At 43.2% G+C, this 12,395-nt stretch overlaps 1 protein-coding gene across 1 annotated transcript; it reads left to right on the top strand.

Annotated features, from left to right (window-relative positions):
* Positions 1 to 3,707: 3,707 nt before the first annotated feature.
* Positions 3,708 to 12,160, top strand: LOC136065447 (peroxidase 14-like). Its single transcript, XM_065768617.1, has 3 exons — positions 3,708 to 3,871; positions 4,142 to 4,617; positions 11,748 to 12,160. The coding sequence occupies exons 1-3, from the start codon at positions 3,708 to 3,710 to the stop codon at positions 12,158 to 12,160; spliced, it is 1,053 nt and encodes a 350-aa protein (XP_065624689.1).
* The last annotated feature ends 235 nt before the right edge of the window (positions 12,161 to 12,395 follow it).

Genomic DNA, 12,395 nt, shown 5'->3' with positions numbered 1-12,395 from the left:
CGAACCAGGTTTGGTCTGCTATGAGTTACTTATTAGTTTGTTCTTTATAAGAATTATAGTAAAATGTAATCTTAAGGAGTTAATATTAGTGGGTGTGTGAGAAGTAAACTAAGGCCATGTTTGTGTTGCCGTTTAATGTGTTTGTTTATGGTGTAATTTTTTAGGGAATTGTCATAAAATTGGGAAAGTCTATTAGCAACAAAGGTCAGGTATTTGAACGGCCTATTTACTTATTAATTAATGGTCAATTATATGATTCATTGGTGATGACGATATAGACAATCAAATTTAAATTTTTATTAGATAATTGTATTGTAGTAGTGCGTGTCTGCATGGATCTGAGTGTCAATTGTGTAGAAGTGAGCGTGAGCTCAAATTTGATGCTTTTTCTTTAATGGGTAGTGGCAGTTTCTCTCAATTTTGGAGATTTCTCATGTGGATCTCTGAATTTGAATGCTGGTTTGATTTTGGTTAGATAGGAAAATTGCTTATGCTAAATTTGATATAATTTAGTAGCTGAAAAAATTTGGGTGACATTTGTTATACTATTAAATTAACACAAACATGTGAGAGTTGTGGGGTTATTTTATGGTATGAGAAGAGGACGGTTATTTCAAAGCAACCGTCATAATCAAAGTTTTCTCTATGCTGTTCAGAATGAGTAATTAATTTGCCTTTGTTAAAACGTGCACCTCCAATTTTCAAAGATTTGTTGAGTTGTCATGGATCTTCATTTGTGGAATTCCGTTATAATCCTTGATGATATAATGCAATGTTTGCACAAACATCAATGGATGGCAAAACTGACAGGACTGTGTATAATGGAGGGGGCTCTTATGTCTTCAGGTTAAATGGACAGAATCCTCGTCGAATTGGCCCTTTGTGCATTAGTTGAAGGGTCACAACCAACATTTTGCTCAACTTTACCTATTTGATATATATATATATATATATATTTGTAGGGACCAGGTTCGGGCCTTTCTGCGTGTTTAGAGAGTGGACCCAAGTCCAGCTAGCCCTGCAATGAATTTATAGAGAGCAGGGTCAAGAACTAGGCCCTAGTAAGGGATGCAACGGCCATGCATGGTTGCTCGTGGATTTAAATAGTACGAATGTAGATAAAAATGAACAATGATGCTCCTCGGCCTTTCTCTTGGGAGTTTGCAGTTCTTATTATTTCTTTAGTGATTGGTTACAATTGCTTCTGGGAAAATACAGGTTGCTACCGTCTTCCTTTTCTTTTTCCCATCCCCCCTTTCCAAGAGGGATTTCTTACATTATATACTCCTTTCTCAATTGATCCTAGCCCTACATTTGTTGAGTAACCAGGCCATTACTTGAGTGTCTGTCCCATCAGCCACCTTCCCATTCTTCCTGTGGGTTGCAGCAACCAAGGCAGCACTGTTCTGGAGTCCTTTTCTCATTAATGCGGCTAGGACGTTAGTTGTGGACAATTAATGTGGAGGTGACAGTTCGTCCCAGACTTGCTCCTTCACCGTGCTTCCATTGATGACGCGTGGTACTTGCTCTTTCCTCTTTGGATATTCAGGAAGACCCCTCTTGATGGTGTGTTGCCTGTTCACTTTTATGGTCTCGGATGTCCGAGGACAGAGTCATCCTCGGACCAGTTTCTTGGACACTGGGCTTCTTACTTTCATCCTCGGACCCTACATACATTCTCGGCGTGGGCTTTTGGGCCTGATTCGAAGTGGGCCGGGGCTGTCTGATTTTCTGGCCCTACAATAGCCCTTCAAAATCTTGCTGTCCGCATCCTCGGGCGGGAAGAAGGATTTTGACATCCTCGGGCCTATTCCGTGTCTAGTCGAGTCTTGTCCCTCGTCAGTGTTGGGGTCTTTTCATCTGCACAAAGCGCGTTGCTGGCACTTTGGTGCGCGCAACGTGTCCCTCATTAAATTTGGACGGCTCTGTGCTCCCCACGTTCAACGAGGTGATGCCAATCTAATGGTGGAGGTTCGCCTCGCATTTATGGGCGGGAAAACCCGCACGGTTCCTCGATTTGGGGTATAAATACCCACTCAAATTACTTTTTCCTCTTTTTCATTTGCAATCAAGAGTTCTTGCGCGTATATCCTGAGTCCAGTCAAATTTTCACTTACATCTCCAACACAAAAAGCCTATCCGAGGAGCTCCTCCTCATTCCTGTAAGTCACTCTATCCCTTTCTGAGCTTTCTTCCTCTCTACTCCTCCTTCTCTTTCATTTGCTCTTTCTTAGTTCTCTTAGGTGTCACTTGGAATGGGTAGATTTAAGAAGTATGTCTACACTGAGGAGGCGATGGAGAAATTCATCGCCGACTATAAAATACCTAGCAACGTGGGCTTGAGGTATTGTGAGGAGGGGGAGTGGCTCCTTCGAAGGAAGGAGGGCGAGGTGGTGATTCCCATCATCGCCTTCCTCGAAGGTGGCATGAGAATCCCCATGGGGCCGGTGATAAGGGGCTACCTTACGTACTTTCGGCTAGCCCCCACCCAGTGCGCAACCAATGTTTTCAGAATATTGGGTTGTGTGGACGCCCTGAACGAGAAGATGGGGCTAAGGTTGACCCACCACGACGTAAACTGGTGTTACAACCTTCAGCACCTAAAGGGCAAGTCATATTACACGAAGACAAGGGACGATAAGGCCCGGCTTATCCAGTGCCTCCCTGAGTCTAGCAAGGGGCTGAACAAGGATTTCCTTATCGTGTCCGGAGAGTGGCACGATGGCCTTCACTGCCTAACGACGGAAGGGACACTAGGTGGGGTAGTGGGAATAGGAGGGGGTTCAAGTTCTCTTTTCTTTTTTTCTTTTTTTCTTTTTACTGTTGGTGCAATTTGCCCCGTTTGGTTACTAACATGAATGTGTCTTCTTTCTGCAGACCTGCATGCCTACGAGCGCCACTTCAACCTGGTCAACAAGGAGGATTTACAGAAAGTGCTAAGGGCGGCGGTTTTCGAGAACGAAGCCGACCATCAAGTTAGGGCCGCCCACAAAATCTTGGGATACACTCCTGTTCAAAAATCGTTTGCGGCTACGAAGCATGTGATCAGAGCAAAAGACCCTCGGCTGCAGAAAATCACTGTAACCGAGCACGGGTTTTTGTTCCCCAAGGAGCCCTTCATTCCAGAAGTCATCACATCAGCAGGCCCTTCTTCCTCCCACAGATTCGCAGAGGCCACAGAGGAAAATCCAGAGAGGGAAGAGGAAGTAGCTGATTTTGGCCCCGCCGAGGAAGAGTTTGACATTTTTGGCCAAGTCAATTAGTCCGAGGATCCTTCTGGAGACTTGGGCAATCTTCGTATGACCGAAGCGGACTTCCTAGCGTTAGAAACCTCTCATCGGCTTGAGATGGGTTACAAGAGGAAATCCCACACCAGTCTACTGGATCTGATCGAAGGCCAACTGGGGAAGTCCCAGCCAAAGCTTCCCCCCCTTCCTCCCAAGACTCAGTCTGCCCAAACCAGGTCGGCCTCTTTCTAGTCTAGGCTTCCTCCTCCTCTACCTTAGACGAGTCTGCCCTCTGGGTTCGTGCCCACTGATCCCAAGCAGAAGAAGGACAAGGGCAAAAGGCTTATAGAGGACAAGTCAATGTCCTCGCAGGATGGGGACAACACTTTGCGGCCCTCTAAGTAGATAAGGATAGGCCCTAAAAGCCAAGATAGGCAGGTCATTACCCCGCCCGAGGCTCAGGCCTGGCTTTCTGCCCCAATGCTTCATGGGGAGCCTTTAAGGGATGACTCCTCCCTCAGGGATTTTAGGGAGGGCGAAGGTGCGCACGTGGCTGACGCGCTGGAGAGGTGCCTGTTGCTTCTTGCGGATATGGCTGAGTTGGATTCTTTGAGGAGTAAGCAAGTCTTCCTTAGCCTCAAGCGGTACCTGGGAATGGTAAGACCCACAGTACTTATGATTTTTCTGACTTCAATTTTTCTTCCTTTTTCTGAGTTTGGCTTATTATGCATTCATTTTTTCTAGTAGGCCGTCTAGGCCACCTTTAGGTTGGAGGCGGCGGCCAACGACCAGGGAAGGGCCCTGGATGTGGAACGTGAGAAGTGCTTAGAGGCCACTCAGACTCTCAAGACATCCGAGGCTGACCTCGCCACGACCAGGGAGGAGTTAAAGGTGATGACCAGGGCTTGAGACAGCGCGGAGTCGGGTCTCGCTGGTGCCCAGAAGCAGGCCAAAGAGCAGACGAGGCGTCTGGGTGAGGCAGAAGAGCAGCTGAAGATCGCAAAAGAGCTGATTGATGATCTGACAGCGAAGGTGGCTGTTGTCGAGGGGACCAAAAAGGCGGCAGAATGGGCTAAAGACGAGGCCCTGAGGGCTAAGGCTGAGGTGGATTTTGGTAGGGAAGAGGCTCTGGCTTCTAAGGAGGATGCCAAGGCGGCAGCTTATGCTGAGGGGGTAGCCGAGATAGAAGCTGCCTACAAAGCTCAAGTTCCTGGCGTATGCAGGCGTTATTGTTCCCAGGTTTGGGGTGAGGCCCTCAAACAAGCTGGGGTCGAGGCCTCGTCCGACCTGTGGAAGGCGGAGAGCGTATACTACCCCCCTGCTATCCGCAAGGCCGCTCCTGATAGCTCCGAGGCTGAGGAGGTTGTTGAGGAGGTTAGGGTTACTCCAGGTGAGGGAGCTTCGGTTGCTGGACCTGCCGGCGAGCCTGTTAAGGGGTGTGGTCCTTCCAGGGTAGTTGAATCAAGGGAAAGCCCAACGAGGAGGCGCCCCAAGAGGTTGCAAATCCCCCCTCTGACGCCTAGGTCCCCACCACCGAGGAGGCAGCCATACTTGCCGTGCCTCTGCAGGCTATCCCTCTAAGCCAGAGCTCAGAGGACCTTGAGGCTGCCACAAACCAACCACCCACTAGGGGCGAGATTAAGCAGAAGGAATAGGCCCCTTGGCGCCTCGGTCTACTTTGCATTTGCCATTTACCTTGTCTTTATATCTTTCTTTTTTTTTTTTTTTTTTTTTTTTTAACAATGTAATGCGACTATTGTTGCGCCGGTCAAGGATGCAGGCCAGCTGTGTAGCTTGGCAAAGCATATGGACGGCAACTTTAAAAAAAAAAAAAAAAAAAAAAAAACTTAGTCTTACCGCGATAGTGTGCCATTGCAGCCGTCGCCCCATCGATTTGTCTGTGCCATCTTCGAAGGCATGCACATCCTCGGGCAAAAGAAGCCCCCGAGCCAAAGTCTGGGCGATGTGGCCACCGGCCCCTTTCCCCCAGACGTGTACACATGCATCCGAGGGAAGAGGTTTGCCGTCCAGCATGAAGGAGGGCTGCCACGCGGGCACGGCACGGGATGAAGACGCCACGTTCAGCCCCGTCTGGGTCGCGGGTTCACGAATTACGATGCTGCTTGATGGACGCGGGGGCGTCTTTGACCGCACATAATCCGGGTCGACTTGAGTTTGTTCGGTGGTGCACGGCCTCTTTCTTTGCCGTGCAGGAGCTGTCGGCGGTGGTGGACTAGTTTGGGTGCGACCTTGAGGTTGTTTTGGTTGCTGCTGATGCCCGGCAGGCCGGGCTCCGGGAACAAAGTGAGTGATTGACGTTACTTTCCGAGTCACCATAGCTTCACCGGATGACTCACCAACTACTTCGGTATCTGTGGGTAGGGGTTCCTGGTCAACTTGAACTTCTTGTTGGGCGGGGGCTTCTTACTGGATCTGCTCGTGTGCACGTTCTCTTCGGGCCCGAGAGACACGTTCGGCTGATTCGTCCCTCACTGGTGGAATCTCGTCAGAACAAATATGCCGGGGACGCTGTTCGCGTGCCTCGCCTGCTGTGAACTTGGGGGGGAGAAAGTTCGCGTGCCGAATGTCTATGTAGGATAGAAGGGGGCTGTCAACTAGCAGAGCTTGACTAAAACTCTGCCAAGTGGAATACACGGGGTCGACCCCGAGTATAAGGTGAGAGGCTTGAAGCTGCCCGTCTGTGTGAATGAAAATCTCAGACCTGAGGACGAAATTAAGATCCCTTACGTGCACAGCTCTGACGTTCGGGACGAACACCCTGCCGTCTGAAATAACCAATAGAAATGAAAATCAGAGTAGGCAAAATGCTTATGCATGTATGTCCGAGCATAAACTCAAACAAAAGATGTATATAATAATGAAAAGGAAAAAGAGGATTAATGATCGGGACGAACCCACTTCTCGCCTAGTAAGCGGACACGAAAATTCGCCGACAAACCAATTGCCGCGCACCATAACGAATTCTACGGCAGGGTTTCTATTTGAATCGGGCAGGCAGGATATCAGCCGTACCTTCATGTCTCTCACTTTGAGGTAGTAATTCATTTTCTTACTTCCGCATAGACTGTACATATGGTTTATATCATGCTGGTTTAGCTGTAAACTGAAGGTCTGGTTTAATCTACTCACGAAATGGAGATATGGAAAAAAGAAGTGTAGAAAACTTACTGTGGGCTCTAAGGAGAGAGAAATTTCTGGGCTGGAGTATGAAGACACAGATGAATGTGTGGCAGAGAAGAAGTCGCAAAATTCAGAGTTTGTAAAGTAAAAGAATAGTTTTTAGTGTACCTTTTATAGTGAACCCAAAACGGATGGGCAGCGGTTAACCAGCCATTATGGAGATTGATTAGCAAGCTTTGATGACTCCAACACCCGATACAAACTGCACCTCATCGGTTCACGAAGCGTCAGGCAATGATGAGGGTTGTAACGCATGGCCAGATCCAGCGCGCCTTTTTAGGGCGCATTAATGGAGCCCTGCAACGCCCCAGACGTCACTTCACTGAACTCGTAACATGCGCCCTTTGAGTTCCTTGATTCACGCCGAGCGCCGAGCATAAATCAAGGGGGGGCTAATGTGTGGCATCCAAACCGTTAGGCCCACTCAGTCCCTAGCCTCCGCTTCGAGTGTACAGTATTGGGCCCAACTCTCATTCACCCTAAAGCCCAGCCCTCACTAACGCAGCCCGGGGGCCCGAGCTTCACTACTAAAGTTATTCTCGACATATATTTACCGAGCATGTTGGGAAAGGTCACTGAACGGCGCGTCATCTTTGTTTTGCTCAGAGAAGTCCCTCTAAGTGCCGCTGCCGAGCTATAAACGGAGGTGGGCACCAAGTCCCAAAGCCATCCAAGCCTAAATTCTCACTTATCATCCCCCTGATTGGACCCTCCGTAACACTAAGCGCGCACCGACTCTGCCAAGCTACCAACGGAGGTGGGAACCAAGTCCCAAAGCCACCCATACTTGACCTCCCACTTATAGAAAACCTTACTGGACCCTCTGTGGCACTAACTATGAGAGCATTGATGACCTACGTCTGAGTTTTGAACTATAAATAGGAGGGGAGGATAAGAGGGAGGGGTTGGTTGAAAAAAGGGGGGAGAAGATAGAGAGTAGAAAAGTCAAATAAAGAGAATATCTTAGGGGAGGAAGAGGAAGTAGTGTATTGCTGAAGAGGAGAAAAGTGATCTCATTGAGCCTTTAGTTGGAGAACGACCCATAGTAGGAAATTCAGCCCAACAAACAAATAAGTTGTGAGCCCAAGTGGGGCTGAGCCCATCAGCCTCATTTGCGACCCGCACAAATATGATTAAGGCATGTATCAAGAACGAATCCTAATACTACAACTGAGATTTGGACCTCCAAGAAGTAAGATTCAACACCCCAAGCCAGTTGTCAAGCTCTAAGCCTACTTTAGGGGGTTCCGCTAGAGATCCCTTTATGCCCTCCAAACCACATGTTCCCAATTTTTCCCATTTTGGATTCATGGGCTTGGCACATGAATCATGCCTTGAACGTTTTTAACATTTATAGCATCAACTTTTTGAAGTTTGGATAATTTGGTTTCAGCTCCCCTTCCGCTGGAGGTACAGTTTTGAGGAAGATGATGGAGTCCCATCATCCTTTAGACTTCAGTTGATATGACAGCCCTCAGGCACTATTCACGTCAGGTAGAGTGTGGTAGAAAACTAATGAGACAACTCCTAGTTCATCCTCAAAGACTCAGTTCTCTTGAAGGGGCCTCTAGTTGTACTTTGATTAGGGATGAACAACGGCTGGTTGCCCACTTTCAAGCCTCTTGTTGGGGACCTTTTTGGGCTGGAACTTTGCTCCATTTCAACACTTTTAGTTGGGCCACATGGCCCTTTTTTTGCTTGGGCTTATTCCCTACTCCATGAGATTCTTGGGCCTACAAAATGGGCATTAAAGACATGCTTTGCTATGGGTTTTTTACTCCTCATGGGCTTTAATTGTTAGTAGAAATAAAATGAATCCATGAGCTTTAATAGATATTTATGATAGATTTTGGGTATTAATTTCCATGGGCTTTAAATAAAAACTTATATAGTTTCTCATAATTTTAGCCATGGATTATTTTGTAAATGATATATTCTTTAGGGCTTTTTAAATAATGACCTCCAATATTTTCTTGAGAATAATATTTACCTTGGGTTTTAAATAAATATGGTAACAACCACTATAATGGAATAATGTGATGTTCTCACGAGTTTTTCTATAGATAATCATAATGGACATGTAGGATGAATAATTACTATGAGTTTTGGTAATAAATATTATGAATGTTGTGCTGTAAGATAGATAGTGAACATGGGTTTATAATATGAAATAAATAAATGTCATGGGTCTAATAATCATAACTTCCCATAGGCTTTTATAAGATGATTGCCATGGGTTTTGAGAATAGATAATTCATAAATTCAAAGAGCTTGTAATATTATAGTAAAAGGTTTAAGAATCTAAAGTATTGTTCATTATTGGACTTTGAAGTGAAATAGTTATGATATAGTATTAGCCAAGTATTGATAACCTTGGGCTTTCGATAAAATAGTGCCAAGTAGTTAGCTTGGGCTTTTAATAATGCCAACGTAAGTTGGGCTTTTGATATTGCTAATGAGAATTGAGTTTTGATATTGCCAATGAGAATTAAGCTTTAAATATTGCCAGCAAGAACTGGGCTTTGATATTGCCAATGTGAATTAGGTTTTGGATAATTAAATTGCCATGGGTTTTGATTATGGATTTGAATTCCATTAATAAAATTGTTCTGCCATGGATTTGAATCATGAGTTTTTCAAATATTTCCAAGCATAAGTATTCTTGAGCTTTAAATAGAATAGGATGTGTGTATTTGAAAATAAATAGATGGTACTCAAATAAAATTATGTGTAAAAAAGTACCCTAACAATCTCTTCCTTGCTGCCAACGACATGCGGTAGAAATGAGTCAGAAAGGTTTTTTGAAGGGCAGAGCAGAGAGATGAGATGAGAGGAATGAGGAATCTAGCGTGAAAATTGAGAACATCTTCTGATTTATTGAAGGGTAATTTGGTAATTGCCCACAGAGTCCAACGGATATATAAATCAACGCACACGGGCTTTTCCAAAATGCACCTCAGAGCTCCTTTATGGCATTGTGCATTCTCTTCACAAACCCAAAAAGCAACATTTTCCAAAAAGTTGCTTTTTATACCAAACCAAATGGGCTTTTTGTATTTGTAGTTTCAAAACGGGCTTTTTGGGTTGGGAAATCTGAAACAAACAGGCACTTTATCATTTCTCAATTCACAAATCTAAAAACCTCTTTATCAATTTAGTTATCAACCGAACTTAATAGTTTCAAATCATTTTATGACTTTAGTCTCTTAATAAAATAGTGGTAGATTTATGTATAAAATAGTCGGAAAAAGTGTCGATCACATAAAGTCAACTGTCAACCAATTAAAACTTCAGTATGTCGTGAAATTGGGTTTATTCCTAGATTTATTGTTATTCAAGTTCAAACGTTTGCTTCACTGTTATCACCTAAGAGCCTCTAGTAAGCCAAAGTATGAAAAGCTACCTACTCTGGCGTCCAGCGTTTCTTTTTTTACCTAGTCGTACCAACTCCAGCTTTTTTGTTCCCTTCCCTAATTTTTTTTTTCTCTCTTCTTAAGACTTCGTCCAATATTGGCAACAAAGTTTTCCCTATAAAGACTCAAAAGCCATTCACCTCTCATCATATCAAGTTTTGAAATTTCTCTGCAAGTGTTTTATAGAAGTCTTGGTCTAGAACCTTGTATGAGACAAAAAAGAGAGACAATAATGTCTCAGCTCACTAGTTTTCTATTGGTTCTTTCTCTTTGTGCTTTTGCTCCTCTTTGCTTCTCTAGCAAGACCAAAGGTGGTTACCTTTACCCACAGTTTTATGACCACTCTTGCCCAAAAGCTCAAGAGATTGTCCGGTTCGTACTGGCAGGGGCGGAGCTAAGGGGGGCGAGGGGGGGCACCCTCCTCCCAAACCCCTTTAGTATAGGATTTTTGGATTACTTTGCCCCTAGTGGCAGAGCCACTTGAGGACCGAGGGGGCCTTGGCCCCCCGAAAATTTTGAAAAAAATTTAAAATAAATATTTGTTTGGAAATATCTCAAAATTTTAGAATGGGCTACTCAAAATTTTAAGCTAATCCAGTGAAATTTAACCCAAAAATTTAATTTGGGAAAAAGGAAAAAACCCAAAAAATTAAATTCGGTAAAAAATAAAAATAAATAAACAAACAAAATCCACTATCTAGCCCAATAATCAGCCCACGTTCCTCCAAAACCCCTCATTCACCTTTTATAAATTCCAAATTTGCAACATATATAAACTCAAAAAAAAAAAAAAAATTTAGGTTACTGTGTACTGTTCCAATTGCGTCGCTTGCCATGGCCAGTTAACCACGCTGCCAGTGTTCTTGCTGGGAGTCTGTAACGCGCCACTCCTCGGCGGCAACACTGGTACACCTCTTTCTCTCTTGCCGCTCTGTCGTTTGTTTGCTTAACATTGCTGTTATATTTGTTAATGACTGCTCAACACTATTGTGAAGCACTACACTTTGAGTCTTTGACCGACTAGTAAACTTCTAGACTGAGTAGAAGTGCTGTATAGCTGTACAGCATTTCCCAAATAACACTTTTATCTTTCTTTATTTTTTTATTATAATAAGATATATTAGTTTTGTTTCGGTGATTTAATATTCTTTACACAGTACATTACAATTAATAATAATAATAATATAATATATAATAATGTGGTTTATATTAGAATATTAAATTATCTATTTATATCTGATAATAGTAGGAAGATAAATAATTGTTTAATTGTTTGATTTGATCTAATTGCACTTAAATAGTAATTTACACTTCATTGTTCACACTTCTTTTTTTAACAAAAATTATTGTATAAATCTTCAAAATTTCATGCCTATTAATCAATTTTTTATCCTAAATGCTGAAACATTAGATGTAACTACTTAGAAAAGCTCTAGAATGTAAAAAGGTAAGTTCAAACCTAAGTACAAATAATTTAGTACGGTGAAAAAAAATGTAGGCACAAGTTTACTTAAAGTTAGTTTATGAAATAAAGTAAATTATTTTTTGCCACAATTTGGGCCAAATTAACTTGAGTTTTTTGCATTTTGAGCTAATGTAGGTAGAACTAATGTAGGCTTAACCCATTAACACAATATAGGCATAACTAATTTGACCCCCCTAAGAAAATTTCCTGGCTCCGCCACTGGATAAAATTAGAACAATAATGTTGCCGACATGATATTTTTCATTTACTGAGGTACGAAGATGACAAATTATTGACTTTAATATTTGTCTATACTACTTTATTGTGTACTATTCTTATTTGTAAAGAGAAATAGTTAAATACATACTAAGTTCTCAAACTCATACATTCTCCAATATCATAACCTGCATGTCTGTGTGTGAACTAAATTTTGTTATACAGGAAGCCATACAATTGGAAATGCCCGGTCCACTAGCTTCGGGCAAAGACTGTACAACCAGTCTGGAAATGGACAGCCTGACTACACACTTGATCAATCATATGCGGCCCAATTGAAAACCCGATGCCCAAAATCTGGTGGTGATCAGAACATGTTTTTCTTGGACTATGTCAGCCCAACAAAGTTTGATAACTACTACCACAAGAACATATTGGCTTCAAAGGGCCTTCTGAACTCTGATCAAGTTCTTTTAACCAAGAATGAAGGATCAAAGGAATTGGTAAAGCAATACGCAGAGAACAGCCAACTTTTCTTTGAGCAATTCGCCAAGTCCATGGTTAAGATGGGAAATATTTCTCCATTGACAGGTTCAAGGGGAGAGATTAGAAAGAACTGCAGAAAGATTAACTCTTGATAGTACTACATAACTGCGGTTTCATTGATTCTCATGAAAAAAAAAATTTGCGTTTTCATTTCGTTGTTCTGTTTCCTCTGTAGTCTACGAAAATTTGTATGTAGCTTGATGTGGATTTGTGGAAGTTTTAGTGTATTTTGTTTTAAATAAAAGTGGAAGCTACTGGGATCCTTCTTGACATCACGTTTTTCTTGTTACATTTAAAAGGCACCAATTATGATTATGATGTAATAGC

The sequence above is a fragment of the Quercus suber genome, unplaced genomic scaffold, assembly GCF_002906115.3.
Source record: "Quercus suber isolate HL8 unplaced genomic scaffold, Cork oak 2.0 scaffold_973, whole genome shotgun sequence".
Taxonomy (NCBI): domain Eukaryota; kingdom Viridiplantae; phylum Streptophyta; class Magnoliopsida; order Fagales; family Fagaceae; genus Quercus; species Quercus suber.
The sequence above is the reverse complement of the archived record's forward strand: the minus strand, read 5'-3'. Positions and strand labels throughout refer to the sequence as shown.

Bases quoted from the DNA above. Each gene is read 5' to 3' on its own strand.
- LOC136065447 (XM_065768617.1), top strand. From the start codon at position 3,708: ATGCTTCATGGGGAGCCTTTAAGGGATGACTCCTCCCTCAGGGATTTT. The intron at 3,872-4,141 runs GTACCTGGGAAT...GGCTTGAGACAG, and splicing joins GTCTTCCTTAGCCTCAAGCG to CGCGGAGTCGGGTCTCGCTG. The intron at 4,618-11,747 runs GTGAGGGAGCTT...TTTGTTATACAG, and splicing joins GGAGGTTAGGGTTACTCCAG to GAAGCCATACAATTGGAAAT.